Source organism: Hemicordylus capensis, chromosome 1 (assembly GCF_027244095.1).
Source record: "Hemicordylus capensis ecotype Gifberg chromosome 1, rHemCap1.1.pri, whole genome shotgun sequence".
In the NCBI taxonomy this organism is placed as follows: domain Eukaryota; kingdom Metazoa; phylum Chordata; class Lepidosauria; order Squamata; family Cordylidae; genus Hemicordylus; species Hemicordylus capensis.
Genome location: NC_069657.1, coordinates 11,781,783 through 11,806,268, shown reverse-complemented (window position 1 = coordinate 11,806,268; position 24,486 = coordinate 11,781,783). Strand labels below are relative to the sequence as shown.

The 24,486-nt window shown below is 46.1% G+C and overlaps 2 protein-coding genes across 5 annotated transcripts in view; one reads left to right on the top strand and one right to left on the bottom strand.

Moving 5' to 3' along the window:
* The window catches only part of LRRC9 (leucine rich repeat containing 9), a 105,741-nt gene extending 94,269 nt beyond the window's left edge, over window positions 1-11,472 (bottom strand). The window contains exon 1 of one of the 3 annotated variants that reach the window (XM_053275995.1): window positions 11,287-11,472. The gene's annotated coding sequence lies outside the window, so the exon portion shown is untranslated. Of the gene's footprint in view, window positions 1-11,058; window positions 11,085-11,286 lie in introns of those variants that run through there. The other 2 variants (XM_053276175.1, XM_053276086.1) reach the window with 2 other exon arrangements.
* A 22-nt stretch (window positions 11,473-11,494) lies between these two features.
* The window catches only part of RTN1 (reticulon 1), a 199,575-nt gene continuing 186,583 nt past the window's right edge, over window positions 11,495-24,486 (top strand). For both annotated transcript variants that reach the window (XR_008312043.1, XM_053276656.1), the window contains exon 1: window positions 11,495-11,825. Coding sequence is in view for 1 of the 2 variants with exons in the window: in XM_053276656.1 (XP_053132631.1) it covers window positions 11,630-11,825 (196 nt within the window). In the remaining variant the exon portion in view is untranslated. The remainder of the gene's footprint in view (window positions 11,826-24,486) is intronic.

Genomic DNA, 24,486 nt, shown 5'->3' with positions numbered 1-24,486 from the left:
AACACTCAGGTCCTGACAGTTGCCCAGAGGTGCCAAATGCTAATGTTTAGTTCTCCACAACTAGAGGATAACCCCTGAACTCACCTCTGATTTTCTTATATCAAGGGGTTCCCAACCAGTGGTGCTCTGGATGTTGCTAAACTATAACTCCCATCATCCCCAGCTACAATTTACTGTGGATGGGGATGATGGGAGTTGTAGTCCACCAACATCTGGAGTACCACTGGTTGGGAGCCACTGGCTTAGATGTTCAAGGGCTGATTCAGAGGTCATCCCCTGATGCTGTGAAACAGGGCTCGGCAACCGTGGCACCCCAATTGTTGTTGAACTACAACTCCCATAATCCCCTGCCACAACTCCCATCACCCCCTGCCACAATTTCGGTGGGGATGATGGGAGTTGTAGTTCAACCACAGCTGGAGTGCTGCAGTTCCCTGCCCCTGCTCTAAAGAGTTTGCATTTGACTCTTCCTTGGCTTAATAAAGATGCAAATAATATCAGAGTTCGGAGAGGTAGGAGATTTTGCAATTTGTTGTGCTTCCACAGCCATCAGGTTCTACCTCTTGAGGCACAGCCACACTGCCAGGTGCCATCTGCTACTTCCACACGCCCCAGCCCGGGAACTGCGCTTTTTGTTGTGCTTGCCAACTGTTCTGAAATGGCACCTCCCACCTGCTCCCTGTAGGGTTGTCCGGCTCTTTTTCTTTCAGGGCTCCTCTGCCTTAGCAGCCACCTGACATACAGGAATTAAGGAGGCGAAACTTTTCCTCACATGGAGTTTCAGTGGTGGGAAAAGCTTCACCTGCGTAGTCGCTAGGGTGATGCTGAGGTTGTCAATAGGATATGGTGTCGGCCACTACCTTAGATGGCTTTAAAAAGGGATTGGCCAAGATTGTGGAGGAAAGACCTGTCCGCAAATATCAGTCATAAGCGATAGCTACATGGAGCCTCCATGTTTAGAGGCCATATACATTCAAATACCATTGGCTGGGAGAGTCAATAGCAAGAGACGTCTGTTTCCTTCAAGGCTAGTTCCCAGAACCTTCTAGTTGACCACTGAGAAGCAAGAGAGATGGACTTCTGCTCTGCTCTACTGAGCTCTTTCTCCATGTCAGGCAGCCGACAAAGGCAGAAGAACTGTGCCAAAAATAAAGTTGGCAACCACATCCCACTATGCACCCATCGTCCACAACCCCAAAGAGTTTCTCAGCAATCCCCAGAACTCACCACCCCTAGAACCAAATCCAAATTGCCCCATTTAGTTGCTCTTGCCATTCATATCTTTGGGTACCGTTTGTTTTTTCATTATTGGGTTTGCTGTGCCTGTGTATCAGTGAAAACAAGCCTCATTTACCACCACCACTTGTAAGATTACATTTCCGACATCAGTGCTGATGAAAGCAAAAAGGAACTGAATACCACAAGAGGTTCAATTTTTTCAAACCGAAGAATGGATTAGCGGTAATTGAAAAGGCTGTTAGCATTTTAGATGGCTCTTAACATCAATTAAGACACAGAATAGCTATATACTTGGTTGTTTGCCCTGCTGTTAAAAGCATAACTATTTAAATTGACTGTAAAACAAAGTGAAGATACCTAGAGCTCATATGCACATCATACCCCTAGAAGAAAATACCACTAGAAGAAAATAGCACAAGATAGTTTGGGGGATTTTTCTTTCTTTCTTAAGCAAGACTAAGCACAATCAGTACTATAGATTTCCACTTCTACCCATAGAAGAAGATACCACTGGAATTAGGTTCCATTGTACTGCTAATGGGAATAAACCATTTGTGCCACTGTATATCAGTTTCCCCAGCCCTGAGGTACATACAATTCCACAATAAACAATACATTTCTTAGACTTTTAGGTGCCACGGAATTCCTGGTTGTGTTAAGCAGATGAAAGCAACTACTGGAATTCATTAGCAATGTATACAGCGCTTTACAAAGTAATATAAGCATAAGACGAGTCTCTGCCCCAAAGAACTTGCAATCTAAATTTAGCTAAATTTGTGGAGAACAAACAATAGCAGGCAAAGAGACAGACAGACACACATTATTAATTATTATTATTATTATTTCTCTGTGTAAACCGCCCTGAGCCATTTTTTGGAAGGGCGGTATTGAAAGGTCAGTTTTGAAAGGGGGCTAAATCTCTCCTGGGGTGTAGGGCAAGGCGGGATTTGGTGCCTCACCTTAGAAGCAGAAATGTCCTGGGCTGCCCAAGTAACAAAGGGAACAGATTGCAAATTCTCCCTCCCTTTTCCTTCCATCTTCAGACTTCCCTTCCCTGTATTGGTACATCTCATCAGTCTGCAAGAAGCAACAGTGGCCGCCGAAATCTTGGTGGAGTGAAACAAGTGCAACCCGCTTACCAAGATGAAACAGCGTCTTAAGTGACCTGTCTGTTTGGGGAAGACAGATCCAGCCATAACTAGGCCTCACTGGAGCGTCTTGCTTCCTGCCATAAAGATATCTAGTAACGTTGTTTACGGTAAAAAGTGGCTGGAAGATGGTTGCACAGCGAGCTGCTTGAATTGATTGCAGCTTGGCTGGGATACAAAATCACTTCAAAAGTGTGTAGGGAAGGTTAGAGCTACAACCGACATTTCTCCTAAAGCAAAATTCGGAGCAAATTTGGGAGTCTCTCTTTCCGTTAAGCATCTGAGGTGGGTGTGCAGGTGGGTGCATGGGTTTGTTTGGTTTGTTTTTACAACTGAGGAACTTCGAAATGTCAAAATAGTTTTGATAACACTAGGAATGTCCCCTGAAATTGGGGGCATGAGTGTTTCACATTTAGAGACATAGAAAGCTACCTTCTACCAAGTCACACCATTGGTCCATCTAGCTCAGTATTGTCTTCACAGACTGGCAGTGGCTTCTCCAAGGTTGCAGGCAGGAGTCTCAGCCCTATCTGGAGAGGCCAGGGAGAGAACTTGGAACCTTCTGCATGCAAGCAGGCAGATGCACTTACCAGAGCAGCCCCATCCCCTAAGGGGAATATCTTACAGTGCACACACGTACTCTCTCATTCAAATGCAAACTGGGGCAGACCCTGCTTAGCACAGGGGACAATTCATGCTTGCTACCACAAGACCAGCTCTCTTCCCATAGACTCAAGGATTTTCCCTGAGGACCATTTGCCTTCAACCAAACAACAAATAGCATATTGGATGTATTTATTTATTTGTTTGTTCAATTTTTTCACCGCCCTTACAAAATAGCTCAGGGCAGTTCACAAACATCAAAGACCCTTTAAAACAATTTAAGAGCACTGGAAGGCCGGGCCGAACAGGTAGAAATTCCAATAAAGAATTCAAATTACGGATGTTTTAACGGATATATGACAACAGCAGCACACTCTGGACCTCTTCTCAGGGGCGGCCCTTTCAAGAGGCAAGGTGAGGTGGTTGTCTCAGGTGGCAGATCACTGGGACGCCAGACAGGTGGCAAGATGACCCCGCCCCCCCCCCCGGCCACTGTTGGAGCAGCTCTTTAGGACCAATCTGACCTTTTCAACATTTGCAAGGAGCATCTCTTCTTGTAACGCTTGCAAGAAGCACGAGGAGCGAAGAGGAGGCTACTGGCAACTTTCCTTCCTCACCACCCGTTGTGCTCTTTCCAAAGCTTGGCCAGGTTCGTTTTAAAGGGAGCTGGCCCCCAGCAGGCTCATACGGCAGCTCACTTCAGGCACTGTAATACCCTGGGTCACCCCTGCCTTTTCTCATAACTCTCTGTTGCTTACAACTCACTGAAAAACACAGAGCATAATGCTTAGATTGGTGAGGGAAACAAGCACAACTTATCAGAGGACTGTCTTAGTTTCTAGTCCATCTGGGTAGGGCTGTTCAAACCCCTGAGATCATGCAAGCCCAACCACTCACACAGGCTTCTACTGCAAAACTGAAACTGTTGCCTCAGTTCTCTCACATGGACCTTCTCATTCTGAGGCCATTTGGGCTTGACTCTTAAAGAAGCAGTACACAATACATATACCTCTTCTGATGGCAAGCAATTGAAAAGAACAATCCCATTCATATTGGAATCTAACGATGCTGACCAAAAATGCATGTTAGGAAATCTTGGGTCTGGTTTAGGAAAAGGTGAAAGACATTTTTTTTAAAGTGAATAATTATTCTTGTTTATTATGTCACTGTTTAAAAACCCCATTCCATTCCATTAAAATAACAGGAGAAGGTGCCAACGTAGCTTCATGCCAAACTCTTACTAAAGGAAAGATCTCCAACCTGGGACATACAGCTCCTTGCTGTGCGAAATATCATCAAATCCCAAAAGAGAGATTAAAAAAGAAAAATGATTGGTGTAAATGGCTTTGTTTGTTGCTATTCCTGGCACAAAAGGCAAAGCATAGTCCTGGCAGAATACTAGTTTCGGTACTAATGTCAGAAATTAAGAGTGGTTGGGTGTTGTGTCTTGTCCCTGATCTGGTCCCAGTTAAAGGATAAAGCCTATTATTTCTGGCAATATGATTCCCACACAGCGGAGGTGAATAAAGCAGACAAAAATAGACCAGCACATTTGCAATGGAGTTGGCATTCAGACAGCAGGAAGATCAAGATCTGAATAGCATCTCTTCTCATCTCAACCAGCACGGATTCATTGTTCAAGGAGAATTTAATAAGCTGCTGTACAAACAGCTTTCCCACCAAACCAAGCCCCCTCCGGCTGGCCCCGTGCCTCACTCAGCCTTCCCCCATCCTTTCCATCTCAAAATCAAACAAATTGATGTAGCGCAGAGCAACTCTGCTGGGCTGGGAGGAATGGGATGGGGTGTGCTCCCTGCTTACCATAGTAATACATAAAAATAAAAAGGGTTTTTTAGGTTGCTTTATTGCGATCTATTATTTTTGTGAGCTGCCTCGAGCAGTTTTGTGCTGGCAAGGTGGGAGATAAATATTTCAAATACATAAATAATACCAGTTTTTGCATTTATGTTCCCAGGGATGGGCCTGTAGCTCAGTTGAGGAGCATCTACTTGCATGCACAAAGTCCCTGGTTCAAATCCATGGCAGCATCTCCAGGTAGGGCTGAGAGAGATTCCTGCCTGAAACTTTGGAGAAGCTGCTGCCAGCCAGTGTAGACAATACTGAGCTAATTAGACCAATGGTCTGACGTGGAATAAGGCAGCTTCCGATGTTTCTATGTTCACTGTTCACATGTTCTCTTATCACCACAAGGCTGGGACCAAACCTAGAAAGGTACTGGATTCAGAGGTGTATCTAGGGAAAATAGCGTCTAGGGCAAGCACTGAAATTGCGCCCCCTGTCCAAACATCTGACACCCATCTTTCAGATAACTTTACCATAATATCAGCTCAAAAATACAAGTCCGGCTTGTTAATATTTTAATATTTCAAAAACCTTTTAGCAGTGGTCTTAGCCAGACCAAAAAATGCTGGAAAACTACAAATTTCAGTATGCTGGGGCTCATGAAATACCCAAATACTATATGGAGGTGTACTTGGAAAACTAAACAGAAGTCCCTGTCTAATTCTCTACTATGCATTGTAGCATCACCATTACATAAGTTTTAAAAATCAATGGAGAATTTGACTTTTCCCAGATACTCTGAAAATAATTAAAGGATATGCAGAGTAAACTGTGTCACTGCTTGGAATATATTCTAGTCTTTCAGAAAGACAGTTAAAATGAGAGAAAGAGAGCAAGAAACTCCCAGTGGGACTTAATATTAAGGATTTCACACTGATTCAAAAACAAATTCACCATTAATAGCCATATTAGCAAGACATCACATTTAACTCACTTATCACAAGAAGCAAAGTAAGAGCAAATGAATACAATCCTAGCTCATAAGCATCAGCTCAGTATTCACAAGCCCTGATTCTCTGTACATAGTGCCAATCTGAATATGTGTACAGTGTCTTATATTATTATTTTTTTACCTGTAGCCCCTTTGGGGGGCTTCCTAAAGGCTGTGGGGGGGGGGTTGCAGAGGTTTCCCCTCACTCCGCTGGCCTCTAGGGCCTCGCAGTGACCATTTGAGCACGTCCGGTGGCCATTTTTAAAATAACCTTTTTTTAAAAGGCCACTGAAAACAAAATGGCCACCGTGCATGCTCAAATGGCCTCTGCAAGGCCTGGCATGACCTAGGGCCTCACAGAGGCCATTTGAGCATGCACGGTGGCTATTTTGTTTTTGGCAGCCATTTTTTTTAATTTTACAAAATGGCGCCCCCTTCAAGTGGTGCCTGGGACACATGCCCAGCCTGCCCTAACCTAGATACGCCCCAGACTGGATTGTGTCACTCAGGCCTCAGCTTGGGCCCAGGGTATTTAAGAGAGCGCCTTCTTTGTAATGAATCCTGTCGCCTATTATGATTTTCGGGAGAAAAAGAGTTTCACCTTCTCTGTTTACTTCTAGGAAGACCCTCAAGACGCACCTGCTTTCTCGGTCTTTTAACTGAAATTAATTTTAAACTGTTTAATTTGTTTTTGTTTTTATGAGATTGTTTTGATTGTATTCTGTGAAGCTCTTATTCCAAAGCCTTGGGGCAGCCACAGAGAAGTCCCCGTCCCGAGTCACCAATAAACGAACTGGCGGCAACCTTAACCGGACTTCTCCCGAAGATCGTAATAGGCGACAGGATTCATTACAAAGAAGGCGCTCTCTTAAATACCCTGGGCCCAAGCTGCTCAGGGCTTTATAGGTAATAACCGGCACTTTGTATTTCACCTGGAAACAATAGCAGCAGCCAGTGCAATTAGGAACATAGGAAGCTGCCATGTACTGAGTCAGACCATTGGTCTATCTAGGTCATTATTGTCTTCACAGACTGGCAGCGGCTTCTCCAAGGTTGCAGGCAGGAATCTCTCTCAGCCCTATCTTGGAGAAGCCAGGGAGGGAACTTGAAACTTTCTGCTCTTCTCAGAGTAGCTCCATCCCCTAAGGAGACTATCTTCCAGTGCTCACACTTCTAGTCTCCCATTCTTATACAACAAGGGTGAACCCTGCTTAGCTAAGGGGACAAGCCATGCTTGCTACCACAAGACCAGCTCTCCTCTCCAGTTCTTTAAAAGTCAGTGTTATATGGTCCCTTCGGGTTATCCCAGAGACCATTCTGGCCGGGCAAAGGCAGAAGGCCTGATTCCTAGGATTTATACCACACTTGATCAATCCAGAGGCTTCATAGCACCCACCAGCTCTAGCAACTGATGTTGCCTTTCTTATTTCCTTCTGTGCCTGAAGGGGACCCTGAGGCCTGAGTGACACAATCCAGCACATCGTGTGTTCATTGCTGTCGTCATCGAGTCCATCCACCTTGCTGTTGGTCGTCCTCTCCTTCTCTTTCCTTCAACTTTCCCCAGCATTATGGACTTCTCAAGGGAGTTGGATCTTCGCATAATGTGTCTGAAGTATGCTAGTTTGAGCCTGGTCATTTGTGCCTCGAGTGAAAATTGTGGATTGATTTGTTCTATGATTCTTTTGTTTGTTTTCCTGGCTGTCCATGGTATCCTCAAAAGTCTTCTCCAGCACCAAAGTTCAAAAGCATCAATACATTAATTATATGCGGTGTGAAAAAGCATTTCCTTTTGTTGGTTCTGAATTTCCCAGCCTTCAGTTTCATGGGAAGACCCCTGCTTCCCATGGGAAGACCTAGTGCTGTGAGAGAGGGAGAAAAATTCCTCTCTGTCCGCTCTCTCTACCCCATGCATCCTTTTATACTCCTCTATCATGTCTCCCCATAGTCGCCTCTTTTCCAAACTAAAGAGCCCCAAATGCTGTAGCCTTGCCTCGTAAGAAAGGTGCTCCAGGCCCGATATCATCTTGGTTGCCTTCTTCGGCACTTCTCCCAGTTCTACAATGTCCTTAAAATATGGTGACCAGAACTGTACTCAAAATTTCAAACGTAACCGCACCATAGATTCGTGCCATAGGGCATTATATTATAATGCCGCACCATAGGGCATTATAGAATCTGCATGTTTATTTTCAACCCCCTTCCTAATGATCCCTAGCATGGAATTTGCTTTTCTCAACACTTTCAACGAACTGTCTACCACTACCTCAAGATCTCTCTTCTGGTCAGTCATTGATAGCTCAGCCCCCATTGGTGTATATGTATATATGGGGTTTTTTTGCCCCAGTATGCATAACTTTACACTTGCTTACATTGACCCGCATTTACCATTTTATCGCCCACTCACCCAGTTTGGAGAGATTATTTCGGAGCTCCTCACAATCTGTTTTGGATTTCACTACCCTAAATAGTTTAGTGTCACTTGCAGATTTGGCCACTTCGCTGTTTACCCCAACTTCTAGATGATTTATGAACAAGTTAAAGAGCACTGGTCCCAGTACCAATCCCTGGGGGACCCCACTTCTTACTTCCCTCCATTATGAAAACTGTCCATTGATTCTTACCCTCTGTTTCCTGTCCTTCAACCATTTTGTGCATCCCTATAAGCCCAGATGGTGTCCCCACACACATTGCATCTGCGCACAGACGCCATGTGCATGCTGATGCTGCACAAGGCTTCTAGGGACGTGCACAGCCACAGCAGGAAGCTGCATGTGGCAATGGATTGCAGGTAAGGACCTGCTCTCCCTTTTCTTAAAGCTCCCGGTCCCCCTGCCCCAAAAGTGCTCAAAGTGTTCAGAATGTGGTGTGTGCACCTCATTATAACCTGTCTCCTTCATCCCATGACTGCTAAGTTTACTCAAGAGCCTATGGTGGGGAGCTAAACCTTTAGGAAGTCCAAGTATACTATGTCAACCGGATCATCCTTATCCACATGCCTGTTGACACTCTCAAAGAAGAAGTCCAAAAGGTTAGTGAAGTAAGACTTGCCCTTGCAAAAGCCATGCATGGAATCGGTAATGGGCTGGATGAGGGAAAACAAAATGAAGTTGAATCCAAAGACAGAGGTACTCGTTGTGGGAGGCCAGAACTTAAGAAGTGGTTTCGATCTGCCTGTTCTGGATGCGGTTACATTCTGCCTTAAAGATCATGTCTGTAGCTTGGGAGTATGGACCCAAACCTCTCTCTGATATCTCAGATGGAGGCAGTGGCCAGGAGTGCTTTTTATCAGCTTTGGCTGATACACCAGCTACGTCTATTTCTCGAAATAAATCACCTTAAAGCAGTGGAGCATATGCTGGTAACATCCAGGCTTGACTACTGCAATGTACTCTATGTTGGGCTGCCTTTGTACCTAATTTGGAAACTGCAGCTGGTGCAGAATGTGGCAGCCAGGATGGTCTACAGGGCCACATGTAGAGACCACATTACTCCTATTTTAAGAAAACTACACTGGCTGCCAATTAGCTTCTGGGCAAACTACAAAGTGCTGGTTATTACTTATAAAGCCCTGAATGGCTAGGGCCCAGGGCACTTAAGAAAGTGCCTTCTTCTTCATGAACCCTGCCACCTATTAAGATAGTCATGGAAGGTCCAGTTGCAGTTGCCACCAGCTCTGTTGATGGCTACCAAAACCAGGCTTTCTCTAGGGTTGCCGCAAGGCTATGGAACTCACTCTCAGTTGAAATCAGAATCTCCCCATCTCTAGTTGTTTTTAAAGTACTTTTGAAAACACACCTGTTTCATCAGGCTTTTAGTTTATGATGTTTTAAAGTTTCATTTATGGTAATTTTATATGATTTTTAGGTTTAGTTGCTGTTTGTTTAAATTGTAAACTGCCCTGGTTTTATATAGGACACATGGTATATAAATATGTTTAAATAAATAAATAAATAATTTTTTTAAAAATGTACTTGTTTATTTGTTTAATTTCTATACTGCCCTTCCAGAAATGGCTCAGGGCAGTTTAAGTATGCTTTCCATCAGTCTAGCAGGCCCGTAGTTTCAGGGATCCCCCCTGGATCCCTTTTTGGAAATCGGAGTTCCATTAGCTACTTTCCAGTCCTCTGGTACAGACGTTGACTGTAGGGACAAGTTGCATATTTTTCCTAGGAAATCCGCAATTTTGCCTTTAAGTTCCTTCGGGACTCTTGGGTGGATGCCATCTGGCCCTGGTGCAGAATCAGGGGTGTTACAAGGCTGGAGTGGGCCCAGAGACAAAATTTTAAAATGGGCCCCTCGCTGATACACACACACACACACACACACTTCACAATATATAGTCATGTGACTTGCCTCTGGGGAGGCCCTCGAGGCATGGGGGGCCCCAGACAGCCGCCTCCCCTTGCCTAATAGTAGTTACGCCCCTGTGCAGAATGCTAAAAATTGTTAATTTGTAGTTTATTAAGACAGTTTAGAACATCCTCTCTCATCACCTCAAATTGGCCCAGTTCTTTATCCTCCAAGTCTGAGAAGCTTGTCTGGTGGCTATAGGCCAGCCTCATAGGCAAGATGCCTCTAAATACCAGTTATAGGAGAGCAACAGCAGGAGAGAGGGCATGCCCTAATTTCTTGCCTGTGGGCTTCTCAGCTGTATCTGGTGGGCCACTGTGTGAAACAGGATGCTGGACTGGATGGTCCAGCAGGGCTGTTCTTATGTTCTTAAGCTCAGTTCTGGAGTGGGTATATATGGTATATGATCAGTATCCTCTGCCATGAAGACGGATGCAAAGAACTCATTCAGCTTCTCTGCAATCTCCTTATCCTCCCTAATAATCCCTTTCATACTCTCACCATCGAAGGCAACATTGTGTTCCTACCCAAGGGGCGCGCCATCTCTCTCTCTCTCTCTCTCTCCCCATTAGCTAGAAGAAAAACACGGAGGCATGCAATGTGAACCTACACCAAAAGAAAACAGTGTGTCGCCCGATTTATATCCAGGAGCTTTCCCAGACAGCAGGCTTTACTGGGAACTCGAAGTTGTCCCAAAAAACCCAATGCAAAAAGTAGATTTTTAAAACCCCAGATATATATTGGGCTACACACTCTAATGCACAGTGAAAAACCTGAATTGTGGGTGAAGTGTTCCCATCCCACCTGGATAGCTCGCTGGGGTAAATCTGCCTGATATGTGAACGCACACCTCCATTCCAGAGAAGCTTTAAAAGCCCTGTGTGAAAAACGCCCCGGTAAAAACAACAACAAACAAACGCCCACTTTTTACATCAGTTTTCTGAGGCAGGTTGGACACCCCCGGATCCAGATGAATTCATGCAGGGTGGCCCCGTGAATGTGGCCTGCCGCTGCTGGCCGGGCTGCACATCCGGACGACAACGAACGAGGGGAAGGAAGGAAGCCAGATCGGGGGGAGGGAGTTCTCCCTCCAAAGGTCCCCAGCCCTTCCCCGCCCACCTCTCTGGTTGGAAAAACCCAGGAGCAACTCACTCAGGTATCCTCCTCCGTGAGTGGAAGCAGTTAAACGGGGCAGAGCGTGGAGCGCCAGACTGGTGCCTGCTGCTGCCTGCCCTGTGATATGCCAGCCACAGGGTGACGCAAGGGCTGGAAGGCTCCAGCTCAACAAGCCATTTGCACCTGCGTAAGAGGCGCTAGCGGAGACTCGGCGGCGGCGGCGACGGCAGCCCGGCTCCTCCTGCTGCAGCCGTCCAGAGCGTCTCCCCAGCGCGGCCCTTGCAGCTGCCCAGCCCTCCTCCCAGCGGCCGCCGCTTTTCTTCCTGCCCATCCTCGGACTCGGAGTCTCGGAAGGAAGCTCGCCTTGTTGCCAGCCGGGATGTCTGCGCCGCCGGATCGCCAGAGCTCCGCGGAGCACCGGATTGGGGACGGCGCGGAAGACGAGAGCGCAGCCGGAGCTGCTGCTCCGAGGCGCTGGGACCGAGAAAGGGTGCCGGCGTCGCAGCAGCAGCCGGCCGCGGCGTTCGGCTTCGCGAAGGAACCCCCGCCCGTTGCCATGGCGACTGCAGCCACAGGTAAAAGGCGAGGTACCCAGAGATGCTCAACAAAGGGCCGCCGCCGCCGCCGCGCGCCTCTTTCCCTGCGCCCCGGCGCTGACGATCCCAGCCTGGCCGCTGGCTGGGGCAGTCGCTCAGGCTAGTCTCGTGGGGACTCTGGCTAGAGCGCGACGAAAATGAAGGCCCCAGAAAGAAATTGGGGGTGGGGGGGGCGGGGAGAGAGAGAGAGAAAGGGTTCGCTTTCGCTCCAAAGTTCCATATGGTTCTTTGTCATTCTCTTTGGCCTACGCCACGCGTTTTTCATTGCATATTTATGATGTAACATTCCACTTAGAACCGTGTGTGGGTCAGAGCTGCACTCCGCCCCGCCCCTGCCCCTGCCCCTTCCTCCACAGGGAAATCCTGTAAGAGGATGCAGAAGATATCCCAGGAACCTAGGAGCCGGGCAGCCGGCTTGCATCCTAAGATGCCCCATGGCATTTAATTACAGTAATTCCCATGTCCAGTTCTGATTAGTGTTGTGTGCATGTGGGAGGGAGAATTGGACTGATCTGGTCTGCCTTTGGGATGCTCTTGATCTCCATGGGATGCTATGTCATGTTTACTTTCAGTATGCTTTCAGATGCTGTAGTTGAGTTTGAACTTGCTTATTTTTTCCCCTTGGGATGCGTTTTGTATGTGCGCTATTTCCATACATTGGAGTTAGGTAGAACTGTTGCTCAGTAGTTATTTTCAAGACAGTGTGTGCACGCACACATGTGCACATTGCTTATGAAATTATAGGCACCTCAGTTTCTATGATAATAGTTCTTTGGTTTTGTTTTTTGTGGGTGAAATCTTTGGAGAAAGGGTTTTTTCCAGCTCTTCATCTCTGGTGCCTCAAGAAGTTGTCTATTCTAGTTGAATTCCCACCTGCCAAGAAACAGATTGGTGTCTGTGTTATGTAATCTTGCAGCATTAAACTTGACTGAAACAAGTTGAGGAGTGGGAGTGGTTGTGGGAGAAAAGATGGGTCTGAGTTACACAATATAGCACTCGCTGCTGCCTTAGGAACTGTGTTGCTGGGTTTGGTTTTCTTCCCTCTCTGATTTCCTGGGCATACTTCTGCTTAGGCTGGCTGCCCAGCTAGCTGTGTTCTGTAGGTGGAGTGGGGGAGTATTGGCTCTCTGGTGTAGTCACAACATGGATCTTTTAGGATCCACCCCACCCCTATCTAATCTGGTAGTGAAAGAGAAACTAAGTGCCTGTGGACTGATTTGGGAAAACATTCTGCTGTTATGTGTTGAGCAAGCACACCAGCAGCTGCTGATAAATCAACCTTGATGCCACAGATTTTTTTAAGTTGTTGTTTTTGATATATTCTGTGGTAGAAATGTGATTTAATCTTGGAGCAGAAGGTAGATGGTGAGGAATAGAGTGTGACTGCAAAAAGAAGAGGACCTGAGGTGGATTTATTTGGTGTGGCCAGGGGCGTAGCAAGGTTGGAGTGGGCCCAGATACAAGATTTTAAAGTGGGCTCCTCGCTGATATACACACACAAACACACTTCACAGTATATAGTGCACTCACATCCCCACTCACATCCCCATTATAGTGCACTCACATCCCCATTATGAATACAGTGAATATCTAGTTCATATTGAATCTAGGTTTTTTTACTCTCTGCTACTGCCAATCTTCAAGAGACTCAACATAATTCATAAGGGGTGCAACACGGGTGGGCGGGGAGTCATGTGATGTGCCTATGGGGGGCCCCTTGAAGCAGTGGGGCCCCAAGACGATGGTCTTCCCTTGCCTAATGGTAGTTACGCCCCTGGGTGTGGGGGGGGGATGGATGGAGGGGGAGCCCCTAATATCTTCTGAGTCTTTCCTTGAGGTGAAAAATCTCAAAAGGTAAAGAACACAGAAGAGTGGTTTCCTTAAGGCCACCATCCAGTGGTTTTTTAAAACACCTATATTCATATATATGCTCATATGGAAATTATTGGTGCTAAGAAAACCACTGGATGATGGCATTAAGGAAACCACAGTGGTCCCTCGACTTACAAACTACTCGACATAAGTATTTTTCGAGTTACAAACGGCAGTTTTAGATCCGGTTTTAGATGCGGTTTTTTCGACTTACAAATTTTTAGATGGGGTTTCCTCGACTTACAAATTTTTAGATGGGGTTTCCTCGACTTACAAATTTTTAGATGGGGTTTCCTCAACTTACAAATTTTACATGCGGTTTCCTTGACTTGCCTGCCTGTTTACTGCCTGTTTATTCTTGAAAAGAAATGTTCCTGTGCAGTTTGCAAGCCTTACTGGGGGTCTGGGTCTTTTTTCTAGGCTCCGGAACGCATTAATCCGTTCCCAATGCATTCCTATGGGAAACCGCTTTTCGACTTACGAATTTTTCGACTTACAAATGTGCATTCGGAACGGATTAATTTTGTAAGTAGAGGGACCACTGTATATAGTTTATATAAGCGACATAAATAAATTATTCATAGTAGTAGTCATAAATAAATTATATGACTTCAAACTTCCTAAATGGATTTTAGGAACTATGTAGTTTAAGCAAGAGATGGGGAGAATTGGGAAGAGATTCCTCTCACCCTTCTTTTGGAATCCCCTCCAAAGCAAATTTTAAGAAAATCCCTTACTTTTATGCAGTCTAAATCTTGACACCTAGAAAAGCTGTAGGGAGTGGGATGGATGGGCAGTGTGTGATTTTATGATGCTTCCTTTTCCTTCTTGTGGCTGGATTGCTGTTCAAAAGAGCTGACAAAAGCACAATGGCCTGATTGTTCATTGCATATGTTTCTAATTTAATAACAAGGGGTGCATCCTTGCAGGAGAAAGGGGTAGTTTTCTGGTTTTTCTGAAATGCTGCAGATCCAGTCCTAATGCATACTCTATATAACCCTATCCTAATAACATTTGCTTGGAAATAGATTGCCATGGGATTTATGTGAGCACACAGTACTTGTGCTTAGGATCAGGCTGTCAGTCTCCATAGCCCATCTCTTTCTTATTGATCTGACTGGGATATCTGCAGCTCCAGAGTATGCAGATGAGCATTCCTATTGCTTCCTGTTGCCAGAGGAAGTGTTTTTGTTCACCTTTGCATTATTGCATGAAATAGCTTTTCAAAGCATTTCATAGGCAGACTGCATCGTGTTGTGAACTTTCCGTGTTTGGTAACCAGGCCTGTTCTGTCGTTTACAAAATAATCTACTACATCTTTTACTTGCATGCTGTACAACGTTTGGACCCAAAATGTACTGGATGTGCAAATGCAATCTTAACCTTCTTTATTGGGAAGTAGTCTCACTAAGTTCAGTGGTACTTACTCTCTAGTAAGTGTGTTCAGTAGCCTTAGGGATGTAGCTTTTTCTGCTGCAGAAAATATCACCAGAGTTTACTGTTGCAACACAGTGGTTTTAGCTGTTTGTTTTTATCTGCTTGTTTGCTTTTTTAACTTCTGTGATTTTACTGCTGTTCAATATATTGTACTGTATTTTATTGTCTTATTACTCTCTTAAGCTGTCTTCAGACCATTCATAGTGCAAGGCAGAATATAAATATCATAAATAAATGCACAGAATTAATTTTATATAGCAAACTAAACAACCATTAGCCTGCAAAAACTGAACTGCCAATATATTTGCATGCTTTTGCTCTGAATATTTTGCAGACTTGTATTATTAGTATTGTTATTGTAAGTACTACTCTGGTTTCCTGTCTGCTTTTGGATCCTCCACAAATTCGTTATGGATGATCCAGAAATCCTCCCTGGCTTACCTTCCTATTTCTCTGCTCTTCTATCCCGACACATCCCTGTCTCTGGAGGATGGAGAGCCAGTCTTGAGGTAGCGAGCATGAATTGCCCCCTTTGCTAAGCAGGATTCACCTTGGTTTGCATCTGGATGGGTGACTACATTTGAGTGCGCTCAGCTGTAAGATATTCCCCTTAGGCAGGGGATGTGGTTGAGGCTCAGTAGGAGAATATCTGCCTGCATGTAGAAGGTTCCAGGTTCAATCCCTGGCATCTCCAGGTAGGGCTGAGAACAACTCCTGCTTGAAACCTTGGAGAGCCGCTGCCGGTCAGTGTGGACAATACTGAGCTAGATGGACCAATGGTCTGACTCAGTATATGGCAGCTGCCTGTGTCCCTTATGCCTATGACCTTTGTTTATTCAGAACCATCACTCTCAGCCATCTAAAGGTTTCTTGCTGCTCCCTTAAATAACTCTGCCCTTTCTTTCTTATTGTCCCTTTTGCCTCGAACTACCTCCCCGAACACCCATGTGGTGCCTCCTCTCTCCCTTCAGATCTCTCCCCAGAACCCACCTTTTTATACAAAGACTTTTGGTACAACTCCTTAATGCCTAAGCCTAAGTACATGTACATTAAATAATAATAGATTATTCCCTGTTTGCTCTTGCCTCTGTTTCTCTCCCCTTCCTCTGTCATCTCCCCTATGTTGAACTGTATATTGTAAGCCCCTTGGGGGCAGAGACCTGCCCCATTTCACTTGCACAATGATGGTGCTATATTAGCATTAGTGTAGCATTTTTATAGCACCACGATCGTACGTGGCACTCTCCAGAGTAGCATAACCAAAACAGACAGGCCCCTGTCTAAGACGCTTAACATCGAAGAGCCGGAATACATATTCTGCCTGCCACGGGGATGCCTGCCCTGGCAATTTCTCCCGATCCCTGCTGTTACTTCAGCGTCACGTGGCAAGTGTTTCTGGAGAGGACAAGAACTCGCTGTGAGAGTGCTTGTGGCAGGCGTAATGTGCAATCTGACTCTAAGCATTTTGCAGTGGGAAGGGAAGGGAACAATAGGAAGAAGGCAGAAACAAGGATATAAAGGGCTGCGCCCCAGGACATGGCCTCAGAGTGCACAATGTAGCCACTTTGCTGAAGCAAAGCAAGTCTGCATCTGCCCAGTGCCTGGATGGGAAACTACTTGGGAGCCCCATAGATGTTGCTTTCCATGAGTTCCATGAGAGAAGAAAGGGGCAATTTAAAACAATAACGGAGAACATGTAGCGAAACGGACAGGAGTTGTAGACTGCTTTTGTAGTTTGCTGATGCTTCCTTAACTAAGGCAAAGAATTCTTGCTCTCCTTGAAAGTCCAGAAGAGTGCTGATAGCTTTTTCAGATCTTCCATCAGCAGCAGGGGCGGAGCCACCATTGAGCAACAGGGTTCAAAGAACCCGAGCCGCCGCCCCTCAAGGGTCGTGCCTCGCAGCCCCGACACACACCCCGCATCTGATGTCAGACACGGGGGGGGGCATGTTTTAGCTCCCAAACAGTAGGGATGTGCACGAACCTGTTTGGAGGCCCTTTTACAGGCCTCCAAAAAAGGTTTGAACACTGGAGAGGGGTTCGAAGATTGAGGCCGGAGGGGTGCCACTTTAAGGGCGAGAGGGGGTGCACTTATCCCTTCCCCCACTTTTCCCCTGTCAGCGCTTGTTGCCCATAAACGCTTTCGGGGTGGCAGTGTACCTCCTTGCTGCCCCTTCCCCCTCTTCGGCTGGAAGTATCAAGTGCACATGCGCACATCATGTGCGTGCGCCCATCTGACGTGCATGCACGCACGCATGTGACGTGCATGTATGCACCTGGTACTTCCAGCCACTTCCGGCTGAAGAGGGGAAAGGGGCGGCAGGGAGGTACACCAAAGGCTTTTACGGGCAACGAGCACTGGTGAGGGGAAAGCGGGGGGAGGGGTAAGTGCACCCTCCCCCGCCCTTAAAGTGGCACCCCCCACCCCCTCGAGCCACCCCCACCCAGTTCTGTGCACATCCCTACCAAACAGTGCTGTGTGGCCTTGTTCAAGAGTTAAATTGGCCAGTGCTGCATTCGCAGCACGGCCAGAGAGACTCTCCCTGCCTTAAAGGTGTGGCTAAACACTCCCTGTGTCTGATGTCAGACACAGGAGGGTGGGGTGAGGGGGGCTGCAGCGGGCCACCGCTGGCCTCCCTCCACCACTGACCAGCACCTTCCCAAATCCATAAGGCTTTTCTTTGAACCCTAGCCTATAGTCTGGTTCTGTCTGCCTGCCTGTCTCTAATCTCACCATCCCTTGTTGTGTCTTCTACAGGGCAAAAGAAAAGGGAAAGAAAGGAAAAGCCGGCCGTCTACACCTTACTCACATTTGTATGTAAGGTGTCGTTAGACCCTAGTCCCAGGTATAGAATCAAAGAATGTTAGAGCTGGAAGAAACCTCGGGAGTCTTTTAATCCACCCTCCTGCTCAGTGTAGGAATCTGTTGCAGCATCGCTGACAGATGGCCATTGAGCCTCTCTCCGGAAACCTTCAGCGAAGGAGAACCAGCTCGGGCATATCTTGTTTAGGTTGTTACAATGCGCTTTAATTGGGGCTGCCCTTGAGAACTATTTAGAAACTTGAACTGCTAGGAAAATTCTGTTGCCAGGTTAGCACTGGGCTCTTCGTACACCAAGCACGTTCCTTTTATTTGATTTGATCTCCCTTGGATCCTCATCTGTTTGCAGATACCAGGGCCTGCATTGACACATGCCATCCTTGGACAGTTGGCAAAGACACACCAGCATGGGAAGGGAGCATTGCCGACATCTGCCCTGGTTCCATGGGGAGGATTGAGTCCATCCAGCAACTGGCAGGTGCAAGGGCCTCTCTGGGGTGGGGGGGACACATGGTGGGGCAAGCACCCCCCACCCCTGAAAGTGCCTTGCCTCCCCACTGCCCCCTTTTTGTTTCAGAAATCTAATACATGGGGCACATCCCTGCCCACCCATAAATGCACTTTCCCCCTTCTGTGCTCCCTTCAATTTTTTTCTGGTACCGCCCCTGGGCAGGTAGCAGCTGGGTTGTCCTTCCTTTATAATGTTGGCTTGTGTGTCGGAGCAGATGTGACAGTTGCTCTATCTGCCACCTGCCATGTTTTTTTTTACCTCCACCAATGGCCCATATAGTTTCGTGCAACACCATATAGGGCATTGGACAGTAGAAAAACATGGTGTGGGGAGGGGGTTAGCCCAGTGGCTACTGGCTAGAATGCCGTTGGTGCTGCAGCTGGCCCACCACAACAGCTGTGTTGCCGAGGTAAGGAGAGGGGTGTCTACTATCTACTGAGGTAGGAGACATATTCATTTATTAAAATTTATGGACAAATTAATGGAGGACAGGTCTATCAATGGCTACTAGTCTGGCGGCTATGGGCCACCTCCAGCCTCAGAGGCTAGATGCCTCTAAATCCCAGTTGCTGGGGAGCAAGAGCAGGAGAGAGGGCATGCCCTTACCGCTTGCCTGTGGGCTTGTCAGAGGCATCTGGCGGGCCACTGTGTGAAACAGGATGCTGGACTAGGTAGGCTTGGGCTTGGGCCTGATCCAGCAGGGCTGTTCTTATGCAAGGGAGATTCCCTTGGCAGTGGCCCCCTCAGACCTGGCAATGGAAGACTGCATTCTGCCCCTTAACTTGTGCTTGTTTGTTAGTTAGTGTAACCTCATTGGAAGACCATGGCCTGGTTCACGCAACTGTTTGACTCTAAGTTTGATGTGGGTTACCAAGATTAGCATGGTTGTGAGAACCCACACCATGGTGGTTTATGGCCTAAGATGAATCTGAGATTTCTGTATTGGCATGGGTTCACACACTCACGCTAATGTTGGTAAACCACATTAAACCTAGATTCCAACAGTTGTGTGAACCAGGCCCGTGAGTAATCTTATATTTGCACATAGTTCATAAATAAGCAGAGGCAAATGTGAAGCTTAGGAAACAGCTATGCTTCAGTGTATACTTGGCTTCAGTTTCATGTTCAGTCAGACTGAACCTGGATGAACACACACGGGCTACGTGCAAGTCTGTCTAGTGGGGCACTTGCAAGGCAAACCTTTTAACATATGATTTACTGAATAGATGCTTAAATATTTCAGTAAAAATCAGGGTTGTGAAAAGTTGAGGAGTTCACATCTGTTCTTTCCACATGACTCTTATAGAAATTATTAGAGTGCATTTTACCCTGGCACACACCAAATTTAAAAAGACAAAATGCTGTTCCTGTAGGCAGCTCAGCCCTTTTTCGGAGAATGGCAATTTAACACAAAAACACACATATACACTATCTCTCTTCCATCTTGCCAAAACATGAGTGTTCCTTTGTTTGGATAGGGGTGTGTGGGCAAGAACAAGAAGCAATTCTGTGCTGATCCTTCAAGCTGTTAAGATTAATTCATCATCAGGAGAGATGCTGGAGCATTTTCTGTATTTTTCATGCCACCCAACACACCATCTGGACCTGGATTCTGTTATTTATTTTTATACATGAATGGTAAAAAAAAACAAAAACCCATAAATATTATACAGCTAATGCCACTCTCTGAAAACTGTTCTCTGACATAAATTCATAGGGATCCGCAAGATCTCTGGACTCCCACAAACTAGTCTACAGCTATCTTGGACCTGACAATCTCAGAACTTTATTTGGCCCTCTGGAATGTAACCTAACCGTTGTCCTCTTGGGTAGCATTAAAAAAGGCATGCCCGGGATAGTATGCACTGGTTAATCACTAACATGGTAGGTGCAAAGCCTCAAATTTGCCGCAAAGGGCCAAAGAAGATATGATGGGTGTTGTTCCTGTGTTCGCCGGTACCCTATTCACATAGAAAGCAGGCGGCAGAGTAAGGGCATAATAGAGGGGGAAATTCCCATTTCATTTCTTTTAAAAACAGGGTTCATAAAATGGCACCTCCCAAAGCATCCTGGGAACTGGAGTTTTATAAGGGTGACAAGGCTCCTGTGTAAATACTTGGGCTGACATCCTAATTTACAAAGTGCACAAGTTAGTGGGCTCACTCTGTGGGCGGTGAGAGCTGGTGGAGCAGAAGGCGGAGTATACCTTCTAACTCCCAGTAAAAGCTCCTGCCACTGCTGCCCAGCATCCCGTGCAGCCAATGAGCCGCTTGCCATATCCTGGCTGATGGTTGGTGGCTGATGCACTTGTGTGGTGGCTATTCGAGGAGTCAACATAGCAAGTGCACATCAGCCGGCACATGCACGTCAGCCAGCTAAGTGGCGGGGCGGCCACATGGCTTGTTTGCTGCGAGGGATGCCGAGTATTGGGGGGGGGGCTTTTACTGAGAATTAGAAGTATATTCTGCCTTCCGTTCTGCACCCCCAACTTCCACCAGCCACCACAGTCTGCGGGAATGCATCGGGAGCCCATCTTGTTCCAAAGACCAAAGACTCCCCTGTGTTTCCTCCACTTACAAAGTGCTTGGAGGTATTGAGCAGTTTTAGCCTTCTGGTGCAACAGTGTGCCCAGAGGAGGACTGGGGGAGTTGTGTGCAGGCTCCTGTTGCATCCTCCTCACGTGTGCTGCTAAATAAGAACATAGGAACATAAGAGCAGCCCTGCTGCATCAGGCCCAAGGAAGCCCATCTAGTCCAGCATCCCGTTTCGCACAGTGGCCCACCAGATGCCTCTGGGAAGCCTACAGGCAGGAGTTGAGGGCATGCCCCCTCTCCTGCTGTGACTTCCCTGCAACTGGTACTCAGAGGCATCCTAATAACGTTAACCTAATAACGTTAGGATATTTATTTAGCGTTAAATAACGCTAAATAATAAAATCCTATATAACGTTAGGATATTTATCTAGCATTTCTCTCTGCTCTCAGAATGCTTTACAAACATTGTCTCTGAAATTCTTACAACAACCCTGTAAAGCTGCAGATGAGACTGTGCTTGAGTGTGCTCTCCTGTGCTTAACTGCCCAGAGACTTGCATTTTGGGCGGTAGGTAAACAAATGTGTTAAATAAATAAATAAATAAAATAAAGTATTCGTGTCTGTGCAAATGCTTCCTCCTAACATATACTCAGTGACAGAGACTTAGATAATGACAACTCTAGCAACTCCACTAATGCTATTTGTAAAAGGCATCTTTCAGAGATTCCTCAAAGGCAAATAAGGACAGTTCTTTATCAGGGACAGGTGTCAGAAAGTAAGGGCTGCCCCTAGAAAACAGGGGCTTTACTTGGAGTCTTTTCAGACAGTAGGCTTTACTGTAGGTTTTATCACAAGGCTTTACTGTGAGTTCGGGGTGTAATGGATACTCCGATTAAAAAAGGGGATTTTTCAAACCCCGGAATCGGGCTAGGTTCCAATATGGAGGGGAAACCCCGAATCATGTGTGAAGTGCTCTCTGAAATATTTCACGGACTTCGGGGTAAATCTGGCCAATAATGTGAACGCACACCCATCCTCCCAAATTAAAATCGCAATAAAGTCGCTGTCTGAAAAAGCTCCTGCTAAATAGGAACTCCTGGAGCAAACATAAATGCTCTGAGAGATTCTTTAGTGCTCCCAAAGCCCTGTGCTGTTGCGCATACTTGAAATACAAATGCTTCAGATGATTTGCATGGGGCTTAAATTATATCCAGTGTGTTCTCCCGCCTTCCCCTTTTTCCCCTTGCTGAGGAGAGCTTAATTTATCATTAACAACAAAACCATTATTGCGCACAATAGCTCCAAAGGCTCTTTAATCCTGTCTCAATAGCAAGCTGCAGTATCAGCCAGTGTCCAGGGCAGCTCTGTACAATTCATCGTGAAAGACCTTTTATTAGGCCACAGAGGTAATGCGATATTTTCTGCAGTCTCCCTTGCACACTGAATTTTCCCTCAGTGTGTAGTCAAATCTACTGTAACAAGTCTGAGGTGTCGACTGTGGAGAATCTAAGCCTAGAACGAGGCCTTCTGCCATGATAGGCCTGAGTTAGAGGCCCGGGCTGGATGCAAGGAGTGGCTGGGGATGATGGGAGTTGTAGTCCAAAGCAATAAGTTCCCAAGGACTACAAGGAGAGTTTGAATGTACATATAACCACCGGAATAAAACACCACAGACATTGGAGAATGTCAGGTTTCAGTTCCGAAATTCATGTGAGACGTAGCAGTTACCAGGGGGAACAGGAGAATGAGTTTACAGGTTTCTCATCTTTTGAACACTTGGCAATGAACATTTTATTTCCTCCTCCCCTAGACTTAACATAGTTAGAACCTTAATATTAATTTCCCCCTATCACTTGCTTAAAACTGTTTTTTAATCACCCCCATTCATGTACACAGGAAGGGTGATGTAGTGATAGTCAGGCTTGAGGGAGGACTAGCTCTCAATCAATTAGAGTAACTGCTTGGATGGTGGGTCTCTCCAAATAAGGAAGAAAGCCGAGGAGAATCAAATCCCTGTGGCCCAATCCAGAGTGAGGGGCGGGGTTTACTGGACAACAGCCTATAGAGGAGTAGGGGAGGGGTCTGTTGGAGTTCATTTCATTGCTGGAGGCCTCTGAGTGAGTTCTGATCAGTAGCTACTGTAGGTAAAGGGAAGACTAACAGCCTTGGGCTAGGAATCAACTTGGTATTCCTCACCTGGAAGGAAGTCAGAAGGATACGGACCAGTTTAGTTAGATGTATCAGGGAATTTGTTTTTCTTTAAGTGCTTGGATCCAACTGCATGGTTCTTGTATGCCCCTGCTAACTGAGCAAAGAGGCACCTTTTTAAAGTGGTGATTCTCTTTATTGAACAAGGGGAGAGCAACTGGCCCTATCTAGCCCCAGTACAGCATCCCTCTGGTGGCTCTTGCTGGTGTCTGAGTGATAGCAATGAGAAAAGTGAGGTGAGCAGTCCAGGCTCCTCTAGAGCTCAGACTCTCAATAAAAGTTCAAATTTTTCCTTCCTATGTCAAAGACACTCCCCACAGAGCCTCCTTCAGACATTATTAGAAGGAGGATAACTTCTAGTTAGGATAAATCCTCTTCCTCAGGAGTCTCTGTTTCACGAAAGCACTTTCCATCACACAGACTTCACCTCATCAGATAAAGGCTTTAAACGTGACGGACCTGTCCAGTAGGGGGATAGTGATTTGTACGCTGGGCAGGACTTTCACCTTTTTTTTTTTTTTTTGGAGGCTTGAGTAAAGCCTCCTGATGACAATGATGCTAGAGTCTTCATCAATGAATATAACATTTTTCCTCAATAGTGCTGTCAAATTCCCAGTTCTGAGGATTTTCTCTCACTCCATGTAGGTATGTAAATGTGACTCTAGGTAACAAGGTGTGTATGGACAAGGAAAATGCACAAATGTGTATTGTAGTGGTACACGTTACGTGCATAAATTACACTCAAATACCACTGTGCAATTCTGGATTTCTTTCTTTTTTTTTTTAAAGGGGGAAAAAGCAGCAGCCTCAGGTATGGTCCCAAACAGTCATGTTTGTTTCCATGTACAAAGGAGCTGACTATCACCCTGAGAGGGTCAGGGATGGATAACATGATGCAGGGCAGGGCAGAGTCAAGTCCCAAGAGCAACAAGTGAAGACCAGGAACAATTTAAAACCAAAACCATAGTTTTAAATTGTTTTAAGGTTTTCATTTTTAATCTCTTTTATATTGTTGTAAAAACTGCCCAGAGACAGAAGTTTGGGGTGGTCTACAAATCTGATAAATAAATAAATAACCCAGGGTTGAAAAACCCTAAAGGGGGACTCCTGGAGGTAGATGAGTTATTCAAACTGAAGCCCCCAGCCTTAGAGGTGGCCTTTATGCTTGGATGGGCTTTAGGTCGTTCACGAGCTACGGATATCTCCCAAGCTTGTCTGAAGTCCCTCTCTTTCCTCTTTCCTTCCAGCCAATTCCTC